Source organism: Antennarius striatus, chromosome 4 (assembly GCF_040054535.1).
Source record: "Antennarius striatus isolate MH-2024 chromosome 4, ASM4005453v1, whole genome shotgun sequence".
NCBI lineage: Eukaryota > Metazoa > Chordata > Actinopteri > Lophiiformes > Antennariidae > Antennarius > Antennarius striatus.
This window is the reverse complement of record NC_090779.1, coordinates 2,030,858-2,050,220: the sequence shown is the minus strand read 5'-3', so window position 1 is coordinate 2,050,220 and position 19,363 is coordinate 2,030,858. Positions and strand designations below refer to the sequence as shown.

The window sequence follows — 19,363 nt, the reverse complement described above, 5'->3', positions numbered from 1 at the left end:
TGCCCTTTGTCACCAATTCTGTTCATAACTTTTATGGACAGAATTTCTAGGCGCAGCCAAGGCGTTGAGGGTGTTCGGTTTGGTGGCCTCAGTATTGCGTCTCTGCTTTTTGCAGATGACGTGGTGCTGTTGGCTTCATCAAGCCGTGATCTCCAACTCTCACTGGAGCAGTTCGCAGCCGAGTGTGAAGAGGTTGGGATGAGAATCAGCACCTCCAAAACTGAGACCATGGTCCTCAGTCGGAAAAGGGTGGAGTGCCCTCTCTAGGTTGGGGATGAGATCCTGCCTCAAGTGGAGGAGTTCAAGTATCTCGGGGTCTCGTTCACGAGTGAGGGTACAATGGAACGGGAGATCGACAGGCGGATCGGTGCAGCGTCTGCAGTGATGTGGACTCTGTATCGGTCCGTCGTGGTGAAGAAGGAGCTGAGCCGAAAGGCAAAGCTCTCGATTTACCGGTCGATCTACGTTCCTGCCCTCACCTGTGGTCACGAGCTGTGGGTCGTGACCGAAAGAACGAGATCCCGGATACAAGCGGCCGAAATGAGTTTCCTCCGTAGGGTGTCCGGGCTCTTCCTTAGAGATAGGGTGAGAAGTTCGGTCATCCGGGAGGGACTCAGAGTCGAGCCGCTGCTCCTCCGCATCCAGAGGAGCCAGATGAGGTGGCTCGGGCATCTGGTCAGGATGCCTCCTGGACGCCTCCCTGGTGAGGTGTTCCGGGCACGTCCTACCGGGAGGAGGCCCCGGGGACGACCCAGGACACGCTGGAGAGACTGTCTCTCAGCTGGCCTGGGAACGCCTTGGGATTCTCCCAGAGGAGCTGGACGAAGTGGAAGAAGATGGATGTATAAATAAATAAATACATTAATAAATAAATATAAGATGAAATCTATGAGGGTGTGCAAGTATTAAAATTAAGATTAAGATTAAAGATTAAATCACTTTAATGTCCACACAATTGGGAAATTAATAATTTTTTAAATAATATCCTAATGTTTAAAAACTTTGACTTCATTTCTTCAAAACATCTTAAACGTTAAAGTAAAAATAAAAAGGAGTTAGAAACGTTTTACTTTGGAGCTTTTAGGATTCGAGACCCAGAAAAAACAAGATTCAAACATATAAAAACACAATTGAAGAATGAAAGAACGTTCAAATCCTCCAGGACGACCCTGATACAACCAGCAGGTGGCGCCAAAGCACCAGAGAAAAACTTTTCACTTCCTTGGTTCACAGAAATGTTTGAAATCGTTAGAAAGTTTCTAAATCAAACGTTTCTGTGACCCAAGGAACTGAAACGTTTTTCTCTGGTGCTTTGGCGCCACCTGCTGGTTGTATCAGGATCGTCCTGGAGGATTTGAACGTTCTTTCATTCTTCAATTGTGTTTTAATCTTGTTTTTTGTTCGTCGATAATCCTAAAACCTCCAGGAGAAAAACGTTTCTAACTCCTTTCTATTTTTACTTGAAAGTTTTAGACGTTTTGAAGGAATGAAGTTAAAGTTCGTTGACATTAAAGTAGTTTTACAGAATCCCGTGAAGGTCCAGTGGCAGAAACAGACATCACGGACCGTGGGAGGGGGCTGGGGAACACTCTGTGGAGAAGGAACGTGTCAACACATCTATGACATGTTCTAGATCAGGGGGTCAAACTCATTTTCACTGGGGGCCACATCAGCATAACGGCTGTCCTCAAAGGGCCAGATGTAACTAATAAATGTAACTCAATGTAATCTAAAATAAAGGAAACTTCTTCATGTGAAATAACTCTGAATTTATTACTTTTTCAAGTAACAGTTACACAGAAAAACATGTTTGCTTGTTGTTCTATTATATTTGTTCTATTTATATTTGTCAGGTTATGAAACCCACAGAACTCCATCAATCAAGGATCAAAACTATGCCAGTGCATAAAGGAAAACGGGTCCTGGAACGACCCGGACTGATCTACTACCTCCCCCAGTCCACCAGGCGTGATGACCCACGACCCGCATTCCACACCGACAGAGACAAAAGGTTTCAGTGCGTTAGTCTGACCCCTGTGGCTCCATCAAACACACACTCTCATCACCTCGGACCCCCCAAACGGTGGAGTGACGTGAAGATCTGAATGAACAACTTAGTCTAGAAGATGACGTCACTCTACGGGTCAGGGTCCAAGAGTCGGAAAGCACTTTGTTCATTTTCAAGCATTCATTCCGACATCAGAACAGAACCGATCAACACGTGGATTCTACCAATCAGATCAGGATGTGTTCCAATCAGCTGGTGATCGATCAGTCTGTCTGTCAATGCAGGCAACAAGAAGTGATGGGAGAACGTGACGTCACGTCAGTGGATGAGGTCAGAAGGCTGCAGCTCAGGTGACCTCGTGCAGTTCCTCCGTTGGTGGATCAGTCGGGTCACGTGACTGCAGGTCCATCAGGTGACATCAGCGAGGGTCTCTCCTCTCTGCGGGACCGGGACCTCCCGCGCACTCATCCTGTCCTCCTCTTCCAGAACCGGTCCGGACCGGCGGGTCGAGCCCGCATCAGTCACCCGATCAGGCGGCGGAAGTCTCCGGTTCGGTCCGGTCCCGTCTCAACGCCCGTCGGTCTCCTGCGGTAGGAGGCCGGCTGCGTGGCCCGGTCCCACTCGTTCTCCCCGCTGACAGCGGTCCAACTCGGGTCCGGTTCGGCTCAGCCGTCCTGGAGGTCCAGGTGTGGAACCCACAGGCTGCAGCAGCGGTTCTCCTCGAAGAAGCTGCCGATGTTCTCCAGGGCCGGACACCGGAGCGGCTGCACCGGGGGGTTCTGCAGAACACGGAGGAGAGGGCGGTGACACTCCCGGACAGCCGTGACGTCACCACCGTGGAGCCGAGCTGGACTTACCGTGACCAGGATGCAGTGCAGGTCCCGGGGCTCGTCGCCGTCGCTGTCCCCGGTGTCCCGCTCCAGGACCCGGGCCAGCCGTCTCACGCCGGACACCCTCAGGATGTTGATGTCGTTCTCGCAGCAGAACGCCTGCAGCAGCGTGACGTGGATCTGCAGCGCCACGTCATCTTCATCCTCCTCATCCATGGCGAGGACGCACAGAACCACACTGTCCGGATCTCTGCGGGGGGGGGAGAGGAGCCAGGCCGGCTTGGTGTCAGGCTTTCAGGAGAACATCAGGAAACCGCGCTAAAGACAGAGACACTCACGCAGTCAGGAGTTTCGCGGACTCGTGGACTCCCAGCGTGACGCGGTCCTTCTGCTGAGCCGCGACCAGCAGCTCCTCCAGAGCCGGACGCAGCGTCTCCATCCTGCAGACACAGCGGAGGTCAGGAACCCGCAGAAAGAGCGCACAGCTCTGCGCCAAACACCGACGTTCTCTCCAAGAAAGCAGCTGAGCGTCGTTAACCTACCTGTTCTCGTTGCTGGTGGAGCCAACGACCTCCTCCAGAGTCATGGTCAGGTCGCTCCAACAGTCCGGCAGATAATCCACGGGAGGGACTGATGCCCACGGCGGAGAGGCTGCTGTCCCGCTAAAATCCCGGAATCGAGTCCGAACGAGCGTCGATCCGGATCGGTGCAAAGATCCTTCAGAGTCCGTGAAAAGAGGAGCAGAGGCTCAGGTCCGGTCCGGGATGCGGGTCTCACAGATCTGCTGCAAACTGCTGAGACGCTCCACCTGGAGCCGCTCTAAGCGGCAGGTGTGGCCCCGCCCCGCCCAGCCGCTCGCTCTCTGATTGGCTGTCCCGGCCTCACCTGGACACGCTTCCTGTTTACCATCGTTCTGTTCACCTGAGTGTGAAGATGAAACCAATCAATAGACCAATCGATACCGGTCAACACGAAGACAGAAAACAAATCGCTGCTTTAATAGTTTCAATAAAGAAACTTTGAGTTTAATGAAGAGGAAAAAAATCACTTCAAACTGAAATAAAAATGAATTTAGGGAATAAAAGATTTATGAAAGTATAAAAACACTGAAAGGGTTAAAACTAAACTTTAAATATTGGGAAAATTTCAAAGAGAAATTCAAACGTAAAATTTTAAATTTAAAACATGGAATTCTGTGAAATTACTTTACAAATTGAGGCTTCATTTTTCTTTAATAACCCCTTAAACTCCTAAATTACTGAAATTTTTTTAAAACTTGAATCCAAGAACGGAAACTTCAAAAAAGTCGAAAAACTAAATAAAATAAAAAGATAGAACTGACCTGGAAAAGGTTTAAAGAAAAAGTCAAATTTAACAGAAAAGTTTAAAACATTTTTTTCAGTAATTTAGGAGTTTAATGGCGTATTTCAGTAAAAATGAAAGCAGTTATCTGCTCCTCACAATAAAACCTCAATCTTTAAACAAATGACAAGGAATTTAATGTTCTAAATTTAAATTTCTCCTTCTGAAGTTTAGTGAAGAGGAAAAAAAATCACTTCAAACTGAAATAAAAATGAATGTAGGGAATAAAAGATTTATGAAAGTATAAAAACACTGGAAGGGTTAAAACTAAACTTTAAATATTGGGAAAATTTAAAAGAGAAATTCAAACGTGAAATTTTAAATTTAAAACATTGAATTCTGTGAAATTACTTTACAAATTGAGGCTACATTTTTCTTTAATAACTCCTTAAACTCCTAAATTACTGAAAAAAATTTTAAACTTGAATCCAAGAACGGAAACTTCAAAAAAGTCGAAAAACTAAATAAAATAAAAAGATAGAACTGACCTGGAAAAGGTTTAAAGAAAAAGTCAAATTTAACAGAAAAGTTTTAAACTTTTAAAAGTTGAAGTTGAGTCATTTCGTTTTTAAATGTGAGGGTTTCGTTTCTGTGTGAAACGACTCATGGTTGTCATTAATAAAGTTTTGTGTGAGTGTGAAGATAATGAAATACATCAGGACATGACCCCCGAAATCTTTCACTGTTTTTTAGACTTTCTTGTAGTTTTCGGTCTTGGATTCAAGTTTAAAACATTTTTTTCAGTAATTTAGGAGTTTAAGGACGTATTTCAGTAAAAATGAAAGCAGTTATCTGCTCCTCACAATAAAACCTCAATCTTTAAACAAATGACAAGGAATTTAATGTTCTAAATTTAAATTTCTCCTTCTGAATTATCGTCTTTAACTTTTCCCAACATTCAAACTTTACCTTTAACCCTTTCTGTGGTTTTGTACTTTTATACTTTCATAAATCTTTTTTTCCCTAAATTAAATATTTTTTTCAGTTTGAAGTGGGTCTAAGATTTCTAAATAGAGTCTCTTTGAATTAAGAAAGCAAAAACAAAGTTTAGTTTAAAGATAGAAATGACCTGAAAAAGATTTAATGGAAAAAGTCAAATTTAACTGAAAAGTTTTAAACTTTCAAAGTTGAAGTTGAATTTAGAGATAAAAGATGAATGAAAGTATAAAATTATAAAAAGACTGAAAGATTTCTAAATAGAGTCGCTTTGAATTAAGGAATAAAACAAGTCTTGGACTCAACCCTTTTTGCTCCACGGACCGGTTTCATCTCTGACATTATTTTCACGGACCGGCCTTCATCGGCTGTGGTCTAATAATAAATCATCGCTGTGGTTTTATGTCAAATGCAGACAACAACAGACAAAAACAACATTTTGTTCATAAATTATTCATGTCTGGACACAAAATGATTTATTTTAGAACGAAAATCCGTTTTAATCAGAAATAATTAGAATAACAAACTCGATTCAAGTTACTGCGCTGATGAGGTTCATTTTAAATACAGTGACTAATAATCAGTTCCTTCAACGGAGGACACATATCGATCATTTCTATATCAAAGGGTGAACAAGTCGATCAAACAGAGACGATGACACCTGAAGTGGGTTCTGGGGGGTAAAGGATGGGCCCCTGCACCGGGGCCCCAGGACCGGCAGCTCGTGTCCTGGATGCATTTCATTATCTTCACACTCTTTGTTGTGTGGATTGAAATCTAAAGGTTGAGGCAGGAAAAGAACTTTATTGATTGATCATTGATCAATAAAATAATGCATTGCATATTATTCCATCAGAAACTTTCATCCTGCATTTCCAAATATGGAAATCTGTCCATGAAAGGATCTGATGCACAAGTCACATGACCTGTGGGCGTTTTAATTGTAATCTCTGAACTGTGATTGGCTGAAGGCCCCGAACACGAATGACTGAATAGAATCATGTCTTCATACCTGAGGAGGATCGTCTGAATTCATTCAAACTGAATAGAATCAGTTTCTGTTTTCTATTAATCTATTGTTGTGTTGTTTTTATGTTGATCACATGACTGATGATCTACTGATTGTGAATCAATGACACAATCAAAAGTTTATTAATGACAACTATGAGTCGTTTCGCACAGAAACTAAACCCTCACATTTAAAAACTAAATGACTCAACTTCAACTTTTGAAAGTTTAAAACTTTTCTTTTCTCTTAAATTTGATTTTTTCCATAAAATCTTTTTCAGGTCAGTTCTTTAATCTAAAATTTATTTTGCTCCTTAATTCAAAGTGACTCTATCTAGAAATCTTTCTTTGTCTTTAGACTTTCTTGAAGTTTCTTTTCTTGGATTCATGTTTTAATTTTTTTTCCAGTAATTTAGGAGTTTAAGGACTTATTAAAGAAAAATGTAGCCTCAATTTGTAAAGTAATTTCACAGAATTCAATGTTTTAAATTTAAAATTTCACGTTTGAATTTCTCTTTTAAATTTTCCCAATATTTAAAGTTTAGTTTTAACCCTTCCAGTGTTTTTATACTTTCATAAATCTTTTATTCCCTACATTCATTTTTATTTCAGTTTGAAGTGATTTTTTTTTTAAGGTAAAGTTTGAATGTTGGGAAAAGTTAAAGACGATAATTAAGAAGGAGAAATTTAAATTTAGAACATTAAATTCCTTGTCATTTGTTTAAAGATTGAGGTTTTATTGTGAGGAGCAGATAACTGCTTTCATTTTTACTGAAATACGTCCTTAAACTCCTAAATTACTGAAAAAAATGTTTTAAACTTGAATCCAAGACCGAAAACTACAAGAAAGTCTAAAAAACAGTGAAAGATTTCGGGGGTCATGTCCTGATGTATTTCATTATCTTCACACTCACACAAAACTTTATTAATGACAACCATGAGTCGTTTCACACAGAAACGAAACCCTCACATTTAAAAACGAAATGACTCAACTTCAACTTTTAAAAGTTTAAAACTTTTCTGTTAAATTTGACTTTTTCTTTAAACCTTTTCCAGGTCAGTTCTATCTTTTTATTTTATTTAGTTTTTCGACTTTTTTGAAGTTTCCGTTCTTGGATTCAAGTTTAAAAATTTTTTCAGTAATTTAGGAGTTTAAGGAGTTATTAAAGAAAAATGAAGCCTCAATTTGTAAAGTAATTTCACAGAATTCCATGTTTTAAATTTAAAATTTTACGTTTGAATTTCTCTTTGAAATTTTCCCAATATTTAAAGTTTAGTTTTAACCCTTTCAGTGTTTTTATACTTTCATAAATCTTTTATTCCCTAAATTCATTTTTATTTCAGTTTGAAGTGATTTTTTTCCTCTTCATTAAACTCAAAGTTTCTTTATTGAAACTATTAAAGCAGCGATTTGTTTTCTGTCTTCGTGTTGACCGGTATCGATTGGTCTATTGATTGGTTTCATCTTCACACTCAGGTGAACAGAACGATGGTAAACAGGAAGCGTGTCCAGGTGAGGCCGGGACAGCCAATCAGAGAGCGAGCGGCTGGGCGGGGCGGGGCCACACCTGCCGCTTAGAGCGGCTCCAGGTGGAGCGTCTCAGCAGTTTGCAGCAGATCTGTGAGACCCGCATCCCGGACCGGACCTGAGCCTCTGCTCCTCTTTTCACAGACTCTGAAGGATCTTTGCACCGATCCGGATCGACGCTCGTTCGGACTCGATTCCGGGATTTTAGCGGGACAGCAGCCTCTCCGCCGTGGGCATCAGTCCCTCCCGTGGATTATCTGCCGGACTGTTGGAGCGACCTGACCATGACTCTGGAGGAGGTCGTTGGCTCCACCAGCAACGAGAACAGGTAGGTTAACGACGCTCAGCTGCTTTCTTGGAGAGAACGTCGGTGTTTGGCGCAGAGCTGTGCGCTCTTTCTGCGGGTTCCTGACCTCCGCTGTGTCTGCAGGATGGAGACGCTGCGTCCGGCTCTGGAGGAGCTGCTGGTCGCGGCTCAGCAGAAGGACCGCGTCACGCTGGGAGTCCACGAGTCCGCGAAACTCCTGACTGCGTGAGTGTCTCTGTCTTTAGCGCGGTTTCCTGATGTTCTCCTGAAAGCCTGACACCAAGCCGGCCTGGCTCCTCTCCCCCCCCCGCAGAGATCCGGACAGTGTGGTTCTGTGCGTCCTCGCCATGGATGAGGAGGATGAAGATGACGTGGCGCTGCAGATCCACGTCACGCTGCTGCAGGCGTTCTGCTGCGAGAACGACATCAACATCCTGAGGGTGTCCGGCGTGAGACGGCTGGCCCGGGTCCTGGAGCGGGACACCGGGGACAGCGACGGCGACGAGCCCCGGGACCTGCACTGCATCCTGGTCACGGTAAGTCCAGCTCGGCTCCACGGTGGTGACGTCACGGCTGTCCGGGAGTGTCACCGCCCTCTCCTCCGTGTTCTGCAGAACCCCCCGGTGCAGCCGCTCCGGTGTCCGGCCCTGGAGAACATCGGCAGCTTCTTCGAGGAGAACCGCTGCTGCAGCCTGTGGGTTCCACACCTGGACCTCCAGGACGGCTGAGCCGAACCGGACCCGAGTTGGACCGCTGTCAGCGGGGAGAACGAGTGGGACCGGGCCACGCAGCCGGCCTCCTACCGCAGGAGACCGACGGGCGTTGAGACGGGACCGGACCGAACCGGAGACTTCCGCCGCCTGATCGGGTGACTGATGCGGGCTCGACCCGCCGGTCCGGACCGGTTCTGGAAGAGGAGGACAGGATGAGTGCGCGGGAGGTCCCGGTCCCGCAGAGAGGAGAGACCCTCGCTGATGTCACCTGATGGACCTGCAGTCACGTGACCCGACTGATCCACCAACGGAGGAACTGCACGAGGTCACCTGAGCTGCAGCCTTCTGACCTCATCCACTGACGTGACGTCACGTTCTCCCATCACTTCTTGTTGCCTGCATTGACAGACAGACTGATCGATCACCAGCTGATTGGAACACATCCTGATCTGATTGGTAGAATCCACGTGTTGATCGGTTCTGTTCTGATGTCGGAATGAATGCTTGAAAATGAACAAAGTGCTTTCCGACTCTTGGACCCTGACCCGTAGAGTGACGTCATCTTCTAGACTAAGTTGTTCATTCAGATCTTCACGTCACTCCACCGTTTGGGGGGTCCGAGGTGATGAGAGTGTGTGTTTGATGGAGCCACAGGGGTCAGACTAACGCACTGAAACCTTTTGTCTCTGTCGGTGTGGAATGCGGGTCGTGGGTCATCACGCCTGGTGGACTGGGGGAGGTAGTAGATCAGTCCGGGTCGTTCCAGGACCCGTTTTCCTTTATGCACTGGCATAGTTTTGATCCTTGATTGATGGAGTTCTTTGGGTTTCATAACCTGACAAATATAATAGAACAAATATAATAGAACAACAAGCAAACATGTTTTTCTGTGTAACTGTTACTTGAAAAAGTAATAAATTCAGAGTTATTTCACATGAAGAAGTTTCCTTTATTTTAGATTACATTGAGTTACATTTATTAGTTACATCTGGCCCTTTGAGGACAGCCGTTATGCTGATGTGGCCCCCAGTGAAAATGGGTTTGACCCCCCTGATCTAGAACATGTCATAGATGTGTTGACACGTTCCTTCTCCACAGAGTGTTCCCCAGCCCCCTCCCACGGCCCGTGATGTCTGTTTCTGCCACTGGACCTTCACGGGATTCTGTAAAACTACTTTAATGTCAACGAACTTTAACTTCATTCCTTCAAAACGTCTAAAACTTTCAAGTAAAAAATAGAAAGGAGTTAGAAACGTTTTTCTCCTGGAGGTTTTAGGATTATCGACGAACAAAAAACAAGATTAAAACACAACTGAAGAATGAAAGAACGTTCAAATCCTCCAGGACGATCCTGATACAACCAGCAGGTGGCGCCAAAGCACCAGAGAAAAACGTTTCAGTTCCTTGGGTCACAGAAACGTTTGATTTAGAAACTTTCAAACGAATTCAAACATTTCTGTGAACCAAGGAAGTGAAACGTGTTTCTCTGGTGCTTTGGCGCCACCTGCTGGTTGTATCAGGATCGTCCTGGAGGATTTGAACGTTCTTTCATTCTTCAATTGTGTTTTGATATGTTTGAATCTTGTTTTTTCTTGGTCTCGAATCCTAAAAGCTCCATAGTAAAACGTTTCTAACTCCTTTTTATTTTTACTTTAACGTTTAAGATGTTTTGAAAAAATGAAGTCAAAGTTTTTTAACATTAGGATATTATTTTAAAAATTATTAATTTCCCAATTGTGTGAACATTAAAGTGATTTAATCTTTAATCTTAATCTTAATTTTAATACTTGCAAACCCTCATATATTTCAGCTTATATTTATTTATTAATGTATTTATTTATTTATTTATACATCCATCTTCTTCCACTTTGTCCAGCTCCTCCGGGAAAATCCCAAGGCGTTCCCAGGCCAGCCGGGAGACATAGTCTCTCCAGCGTGTCCTGGGTCGTCCCCGGGGCCTCCTCCCGGTAGGACGTGAGCGGAACACCTCACCAGGGAGGCGTCCAGGAGGCATCCTGACCAGATGCCCGAGCCACCTCATCTGGCTCCTCTCGATGCGGAGGAGCAGCGGCTCGACTCTGAGTCCCTCCCGGATGACCGAACTCCTCACCCTATCTCTAAGGGAGAGCCTGGACACCCTGTGGAGGAAACTTATTTCCTCCGATCTCGTTCTTTCGGTCACGACCCACAGCTCGTGACCATAGGTGAGAGTAGGAACGTAAATTGACCGGTAAATCGGTAAGTCCATAAAAGTTATGAACAGAATTGGTGACAAAGGGCAGCCTTGGCGGAGTCCAACCCCCACTGGAAACGAATCCGACTTACTGCCGGCAATGAGGACCAAACTCTGACATCGGTCGTACAGGGACCGAACAGCCCTTATCAAGGGGTCCGGTACCCCATACTCCCGAAGCACCCCCCACAGAACCCCCCGAGGAACACAGTCGAACGCCTTCTCCAAGTCCACAAAACACATGTAGACTGGTTGGGCGAACTCCCATGCCCCCTCAAGGACCCTGCGGAGGGTGTAGAGCTGGTCCACTGTTCCACGGCCAGGACGAAAACCACACTGCTCCTCCTGAATCCGAGATTCGACTTCCCGACGGACCCTCCTCTCCAGAACCCCTGAATAGACCTTTCCAGGGAGGCTGAGGAGTGTGATCCCCGTGTAGTCTGAACACACCCTCCGGTCCCCCTTCTTAAAAAGGGGGACCACCACCCCAGTCTGCCAATCCAGAGGCACTGTCACCGATGTCCACGCGATGTTGCAGAGGAGTGTCAACCAGGACAGCCCCACAACATCCAGAGCCTTTAGGGACTCCGGGGGGATCTCATCCACCCCCGGGGCCCCCGAGGGGCTTTTAACCACCTCGGTGACCTCAACCCCAGAGATAGGAGAGCCCGCCTCAGAGAACCCAGACTCTGCTTCCTCATGGGAAGGCGTGTCGCCGGAATTAAGGAGGTCTTTGAAGCATTGTCACCACCCGTCATCCATCTGTGAACCATCCACCCAGTGCAGCTCAATTCAGCCACCCCCACCAAACAAAGTTACCCATCAGTCTTCCCTAATCACAGCCAATCAAAGTCTGCATCCTAACACTTTTGGCAACCTGTCACCTGTAGAGCCTGACCACAGTTATTTCCACAGGACGTTATCTTTTGATAGCAATCTCTTTCTTCCTTCAGATTCAGAGAGTGAGCCTGAACCTGGGGACCCCCATGACCCTTCATCTACAGCAACACTTTGGATGAATCAAATGCATCTTTTGCTGACATTTCTGTGAATATGACATCTTCACGCTACACACCAAACACAAACATGTTGGTAAAAAAAACAAAAGTTATTGTATTTGTGGGGAACCTAAAACAATTGTTCACCCACTGCCAACTGTGTGGAGCTCCTGTGGTGCATTCTGACCTCAAATACAGAGGTGCACAAGCCATTTTTGTAACCACCTGTATGAAACACTGCAACTTCACATGGAGATCGTCTCCTGTGCTGAACAGAATGTCTAGCATTAACATCCTCCTGCCTGCTGCTACCCTGTTTTCAGGAAACAGCTATGGGAAAATTCACCACTTGGCTCAATGTACAAACTTCCAAGTACCATCACTCCAAACATACTTCAATGTGCAGAGGTCACACCTTCTCCCACAGATTTGGGACACCTGGAATGAGGAGCAGAAACGAGTCCTTGGTTTGCTTCTAGAGCAGGAGAAGACAGTGATGTCAGGCGATGGGCGGTGTGACTCGCCCGGGTACAGAGCAAAATACGGGACGTATACACTGCTTGACTCTACAACTGACTGTGTGGCAGGCTTCACAGTCATCCAAGTGACGGATGTCACAAGTTCCACAGCTATGGAGAAAGCTGGATTGCAACGAACCCGTGACAACCTTCTACAACAGAATGTCAAAGTTGACACAATTGTAACTGACAGACATCTGGGTATTGAGGCTTGTATGAGAAAGCAGTATCCCAACGTCAAGCATCAATACGATGTGTGGCACTTTGTTGAAGCCTTGCTGAAACGGTTGACAGAAGCTGCCAATAAAAAGGGTTGTGGGAAACTGTTCAAGTGGATACCATGCATCACCAATCATGTATGGTTGGCAGCAGCACAATGTAATGGAGATGTCAACCTACTCAAGGAAATGTACCTCTCCATAGAGCATCATGTGGTCAATTGACATTCTTGGAATGGGCAGGACGGGGACATGTTTACTAGACGTGCTCATCTTCCCTTCCCTGATGATGAAGCTCGCCGTACCAAATGGATCAAGAAGGGCTCTGCAGCTCACAAAGCACTTTTTGTAAGTAATATAATATTATTATAATATTAATCATGTTATTACTTATAAAGTGACAAGGACTAACAAAAAATCAGTTCAATAAGGTATATGCTATAACAGTCTCAGTCAACCAGACTGATGAAAATATCTTAAAAAGTGATTTCAATATCAGTAGATGCTGCTATTCAGCGTTATCACTTTGTAATATCTTGTTTTGTTTTAAAATGCATATTGTTCTGTCGGATTGTTTCAGGATGTCATGTACGACGAGTACCTGCTGAGAGACTTGCATGGTCTTGTGGACTTCTGCCACACTGGACAGCTGGAGGTCTTCCATTCCTTGCTGCTGGAGTACTGCCCTAAAAGGCAGCATTTTTCACCTGAAGATAATTCTTTACACATGATGTTCCAAAATTAAGATCAAATAACTGTCATTCACCAATTACTAACATAGATTATGGTTCATAAGTCACATTAACCATACAGTTGCTGTTATATACATTTTGCGACAACATAAACCCACCGCTTCATCTATGTAGCTGCTCATCGATCATCAGAGTGTCCTTCCCTGAATAAGGCAATACTTTCCAGCCTGCTCATTTTGATCTATGAGCAAGCTAACCTGTGAATGATCCATGATATGGAAGTGTGGTGTGGTGAGGTTTCCATTGCTTAAAATTTACAATCAATGTTGAAGCAAAGTCTTTATTCCGTGGGTTCTTGTTATTGAGGTAAAGTAGGAGACTTAACCAATCTTTATAAGTTTGATAAGTTTATTTCTGACAACAAGTCTAATACTGAAATCCGGGCTCTCGCCGGTAATACACGGGTGTTACATCAGACGCAGCTGAAGAAGAGCAAATTCTATCTCAGCCCAGTCAAATTTAAACAATTCAGATGAGGAATATGCATGAGGGGATGTGGTGTCTTCTGGTCCAATCACATCGTGACAGGTGGTTTTCGGCCACATCTTCCCGGCGCAGTTTCTGGTTTCATCCTGTAAACAATCCTGCCTACATCCTGATCACCCCATATGTGTGAAAACTTCCATAAATGTAATTGTTACCTTGGGTGTGTGTGTGTGTGTGTGTGTGTGTGTGTGTGTGTGTGTGTGTGTGTGTGTGTGTGTGTGTGTGTGTGTGTGTGTGTGTGTGTGTGTGTGTCAAATTAGATGAGTTCAAGTGTGTGTAAATTTAAGGAGAAAAGTTGGTAGAAAAGTTAATTGCATGTTTAAAACTAAATACTGACACCTGCCACCAAAATAATGAATAGCATGTATTTATATCTCTTCATTCCTCCTCTTGGCCTCGAAAGAGGCCACACTATAAGGCGTCAAAGATTCAATTCTTCCGGGGAGGCGGACTGCTGATGGGTTAGTGTAATAGTGTGTAACAGTGAGTAGGTACTAATATGTAATAGTGTATAATAGATGATAATAGGGTGTAATAGCTTGTAGCTGAATATTGAAATGCTAAAGTAAATATAACAACATGGTCAGGCAAAATGGATTAGATAAAGCAGAATTTAGATAAAGACGAGATAGGATTTGGGTTAAGAAAAAGCAAAACAGATAATAATAGTCCAATATTTTAGAAATGCTGTTATGGTACAAATGGTACAAATGGTAAAGCATACATGTGCATATGTGTTTATTGATCTACATTAGGAAGATTGAACTGTTTAATTGATGATATGGTCATAGTTTGTATAAAGAGAACTGAACAAATATGATAAGAATGTTTATTACTTTAACTGATTTTGGGTTTATCACAGTGTAAGAACATGGTAATGATCGATGTTTATTTCATTGTCTTTATTTGTTATTTGAAAACAAAACAATGTTATTTTGATTTTTTATTCATTCCAGGAGTGTTTTTATTGCAATATGACAGCCTGTTTTATGCAATGATATCTGTTTAGATTGCAAATGTCTAGATCTGTACATGCAAAAATGGATTGGTTTGGTCTGCGACCAGACTGGAGAGTTTCGCGAGGTTTGGTGAGAAAAAAGAGAAGGAGAGCGAAAGAGAGACGAAGAAGTTGGCGAGCGTCATATGGATGAATGAAAAATTAAAACTATACACCTGGATTAAGAAAACGGCATCGCTTGTTGGTGATTTTAATTACCCCCTTTTTCCGGAGTGTAACATAAGCACCTCCTTTGTATGAGGTTACGTAGGTGTAGGAGACTGTGGCATTCTCACCATGACTCCGCCATGTTGACGCTGGAATGGATGTACTGGATGTTAGTAGCTTGAACAATCTTAAATAATCTAGTTTGTTGCAAAGCAGACGTGGTGAAGGCCTGAGACGCAACAAACGATGTGACTGAATGTTCTGTGAGAATGATAAGTGGGTGGCCTCGGACTATGTGTGCTGTTTTGGTTATCAATATGGCAAGGTCTGCCGGAAATTTGGCGCAAGGCGGCTGTCTACTCTCAATGGGGTCAAGACGAGCACTACAGTAGAAGAAGAAGATCAACCTTTATTTATCCCCTTAACGGGGAAATTACTTTTTTCACTCTACTGTATACATGTCTTTGTATACCATACAGGTATACACACAAGGGGCCTGTGAGCATGCAGTTAGTGAACACAGCAAACAGTACATTGGGAGGCAGACAGTGAAGGGCAGCCAGTTCTGGTAGCGCCCCAATTGAGCAACTTGTAAGGGGACGGCGCCTTGCTCAAGGGCGCCTCGATCAAGGGTGCCTCGGCAGTGGCCTGGAGGTGAGCTGACACCTCCCTCTGTCAGCTCACACTCTGATGTCGGATGTCTGGCGGGAGCGGGAATCGAACCGCTGATGTCTGGGCGATGTCTAGTTGGAAGACGTCCGCTCTACTGCTGAGCCACCGCCGCCCCTGCAGTACATCAAAATGTGTCTTACCTTCAACCTTCTGGTACAGGACTCCATTAGTGATATCATCTGAGATAGAGACATCCAGATGGAACGCAGAGCCTGAATTGGGGGTGGCTGAAGCAGCCGCCGTCTATAAAACAAGGGCTGTAGTGTCGACTGTAACTGCACAAACCCAAAAATGATAGCGTGTCTTTTACCGCTTCAGGCCTCGGGTGGTGCAGGATAGCAGAGCGATGAGCCGTGGACACTGCCGAGCCGTGTGCTGACACAACACGTCCCAGGAAAGCAACTGACTTCCTGCAACACTCTAATTCCTGTTTGGACACTTTAAAACCACATGAGAACAATTTCCTCAATAAACACTCAGTGGCTGCTAAACAAATTTCCGGTATCTCACATGCCAATAAGAGATCGTACACGTATTGTACTAAAACGCAACCTTTTGGTAACTGCATGTCAGACAACATTTTTTTCAAAGCTTGATTGAAGATTCCAGGGCTGTTCTCAAATCCTGGGGTCTGGTGTATTGCAGCTTGACTCCATGGTACCAAAACACAAAGTATTTTCTGGAATCTGGATGGAGAGGGAGGTAAAAGAAAGCATTTGCCAAATCCAGAACTGTACACCATTTGAATTTAGGTGAGAGTGATGTCAATACCCTATGTGGATCAGGCTCTCAAATCATGTGCCATTCGATAACTTACTCCGTCTGCTTTTTGAACTGGCCTCAATGGGGTTGACCAAGGTGAGAACACCAGCATCCCACAGTCCACATAGTGTACTCTCCATCCCCTCCTTGGCTGCTTCCGGCCATGGATACTGTTTTCTGCAAACAACTTGTGCATCAAAAACAACGTCAGGGTTATCTTTACAATGCCCTACATCAAATAGACCTGTAGGACCTTTGTTCTTCAGTGGAGGTGCCAAAACATTGAAGAGAGCTGTTCTTAACAGTGTCTCAGTTACCTCATTGTTGGCGGGATGAACTCCAGTTGCTGCTGACAATTTGCCAGGAAGTTGTCATAATACACCAATGGTTCCTCCTTACCGTCCCGGGAACGAGGCAGGGGTTTTTCCACGGGGTGTCGGGAATTCATCTCTCAGCACATTAAACAAGACTCTGGCGTATGGTCCAAACGGTCTTTGCTCCCACACCATTCAGACCTGTCACGGTTCTGACAGCTTTTTTTGTAGCCATGCCTTTGACATCAGTAAATAAACGGTTTATATTCTCTAAAATCATCTTGCTAATCGATTCTCAGGGGCATCTGACGATAAGTCTTACCACTGTGCGTGTGTGGCGGGGTATCTTCTTCCCTTCATCACAAGGGTGCGCTACTGACTCAATGTACCGTTCATTCTCACCTGCAATGTGATTTGTCAATTTATACTCGTCTGGAACTCCACGTGGGATGCCAATAGCATCTGTGTAGACTGGACGATCCTCCAGCATCGTGGTGTATGAGCTCAGGTGTGACCATGTCCTCACCTCAGCCTTGGACACATTGTAAATCTGTATGGGAGAAATGAGACTCACAAGTGCACATCTTCCTGTCCAGTTTGGGACAAGGAGTCCTTTGTGTCTTGGTTTTAATGTTGTTAATTGACAGTTGAGCTTGAGCGAATTACAACTGTATTTTTCAAAAGTCAGTTTCTAAATCAGTAAATTTATTTTGGTATTTGTCATTGAAGTGGCAACATCTCCTCTCTTTCCCTACTTGACTTTACTCTTTCTTCAACATCCTCCACTTTCTTCCATATCAGCTTACTTTTGCTCTCGTGACCTTCCAACAGGGCCCACTGACATCCTCTCTCTCTCATTTAGAACTTCTGCTTCTCTTCCTTGTCTGACTTCTTCTAGTTCCTTTCTCAGTCTCTACTGCTCACGGTCCACTCTCTCTATCCCTTCTCTGTCTTTCGCTCTCTGTCACTATTATTGCCATTTTTAATTCAAATAAAGTTCAACGTGCATCATCTGTTTCTCCGTCCTCTTCAGTTTTTAACACTCCCTCTTTTATATGCCACAGAGCTTGTGGATTAGCTGGACTAGCTGCAACATTTGTGGTTGATGGCTTACTTTGTGTTTGCTTTAACATTTCTCGAACCTGAGCTTAAGGCCCACTGGTGCAATGTTCCTCTCTACTTTGAGTTGGCATGTTCCTGATTGGAATGTTACCCTTGTTTTCAAAATAAAATGCCTCCCTATCTCCAGTGAAACTGTTGTCCTTGTCCATGGGCTCCAGCTGCTGCGGGAGGGCCCGTCCCCTGCCAACCAGAATGCCACACACAGGACAGGAGGTGTGTTCTGCTGTTTTCTACACAATTTGAAGGAAAATCAATTTTGGATCACACCCCGAGTGAATTTCAAATCATCTTCTATTTTTTGCAGTTTCCATCTTTTCCTAAAAGCTGCTTTATGACTTAACTGAATAAAGAATACTCTAATAAGGTTACGGTTTTGGCGAGCAATGGAGTAGGCAGTGAATCGGAAGGGCTCTGTCATCTTCGATTTTAGTTTGATATATTTGTAGTGTTACATGCTCTTTTGGAACTTGGTGTTTCAACCGGCTGTTGAAAGCTCTCCCTGGCTGGCATATTCTGCTCCCAACTAACCATGGGCAAAAGAGGTAAAAAGTCAGAAAAACGACAGCGGACAAGACGACAAGTTAGCCCCCGAACAACTAACTAGCAGAAGCCCAGCTAGTAGCACATGCGAGGCCGACCTACAGGCTCCGTCGCTGACAGAAATAATGACACAGCTCACCGGTATGGAGGAGCGGATAATTCAAAACCTGAGAGCACAAATTTCTGCCAACCACGCCGCCATAACCAAACATGACCAAACAATTCAAGTCATGGAAACTTCCATGAATGATTTGCACTTGCGACTGACCACTCTGGAGACCACGGTCAAGAGTTACGCCAAAGTAAACGAGCAGCTGCAGTAAAAGGTGGATGACCTCAAAAACAGGTCCAGGAGATGTAATATTCGTATGATAGTGATACCAGAGGGAAGCGAGGGCATCAAACCGAGCTCTTTCCCTGAATCCTCCCTGGGAGAAGTCTTCGGCCCCGATGCGTTTTCACGCACCCCGACTGTAGACAGAGCCCACAGGCTGGCCGTCCAGAGGAGACAAGACGGCGCGCCCCGACCATTTATCGCCTGCATCCATCACCTCCAAGTGAAGCAGCGCATCCTGCAGCTCGCTCATGAAAAGGGATCTCTGGCCTTCAGGGGCAACACGATTCACATCTACCCAGATTACAGTGCCGAGGTGTCCAAGAGGAGAGCCGCTTTCGCCCCGATAAAAGCTGAACTGAGGAGAGCGGGATTCCAGTTTAGCCTACGCTTCCCCGCCATACACCGCATAATCACTGATGGATCCAGGCACGAATTCAGCACCCCCGCGGAAGCCGCCACGTTTTTGGAGCATAGACAACCAACTGAGTGAGTCCCTTACAAAGTTGGTGGAAAACGGAGTCACATCCCTCTTTTTTTCTCTTTGTACCCTGCTG

The 19,363-nt window shown here is 44.7% G+C and overlaps 3 protein-coding genes across 4 annotated transcripts in view; 2 read left to right on the top strand and 1 right to left on the bottom strand.

Moving 5' to 3' along the window:
* Window positions 1-19,363, top strand: part of LOC137593437 (uncharacterized) — a 215,649-nt gene that overhangs the window by 36,430 nt on the left and 159,856 nt on the right. The window lies entirely within an intron of this gene.
* Window positions 2,674-3,424, bottom strand: LOC137594118 (growth arrest and DNA damage-inducible protein GADD45 beta-like). The gene is made up of 4 exons (XM_068313384.1): window positions 3,381-3,424; window positions 3,177-3,278; window positions 2,866-3,088; window positions 2,674-2,787 (listed from the first exon to the last, which is right to left on the bottom strand). Exons 1-4 carry the CDS (start codon window positions 3,422-3,424, stop codon window positions 2,674-2,676), a joined length of 483 nt encoding a protein of 160 aa, XP_068169485.1.
* On the top strand, window positions 7,957-8,707 carry LOC137594121 (growth arrest and DNA damage-inducible protein GADD45 beta-like). The gene is made up of 4 exons (XM_068313388.1): window positions 7,957-8,000; window positions 8,103-8,204; window positions 8,293-8,515; window positions 8,594-8,707. The coding sequence occupies exons 1-4, from the start codon at window positions 7,957-7,959 to the stop codon at window positions 8,705-8,707; spliced, it is 483 nt and encodes a 160-aa protein (XP_068169489.1).

Excerpts from the sequence above, each read along its gene's own strand:
- LOC137594121 (XM_068313388.1), top strand. The coding sequence starts at position 7,957 with ATGACTCTGGAGGAGGTCGTTGGCTCCACCAGCAACGAGAACAG. Across the intron at positions 8,001-8,102 it reads TCCACCAGCAACGAGAACAG|GATGGAGACGCTGCGTCCGG; the intron begins GTAGGTTAACGA and ends CTGTGTCTGCAG. Across the intron at positions 8,516-8,593 it reads TGCACTGCATCCTGGTCACG|AACCCCCCGGTGCAGCCGCT; the intron begins GTAAGTCCAGCT and ends CGTGTTCTGCAG.
- LOC137594118 (XM_068313384.1), bottom strand. The coding sequence starts at position 3,424 with ATGACTCTGGAGGAGGTCGTTGGCTCCACCAGCAACGAGAACAG. Across the intron at positions 3,089-3,176 it reads TCCGCGAAACTCCTGACTGC|AGATCCGGACAGTGTGGTTC; the intron begins GTGAGTGTCTCT and ends CCCCCCCCGCAG. Across the intron at positions 2,788-2,865 it reads TGCACTGCATCCTGGTCACG|AACCCCCCGGTGCAGCCGCT; the intron begins GTAAGTCCAGCT and ends CGTGTTCTGCAG.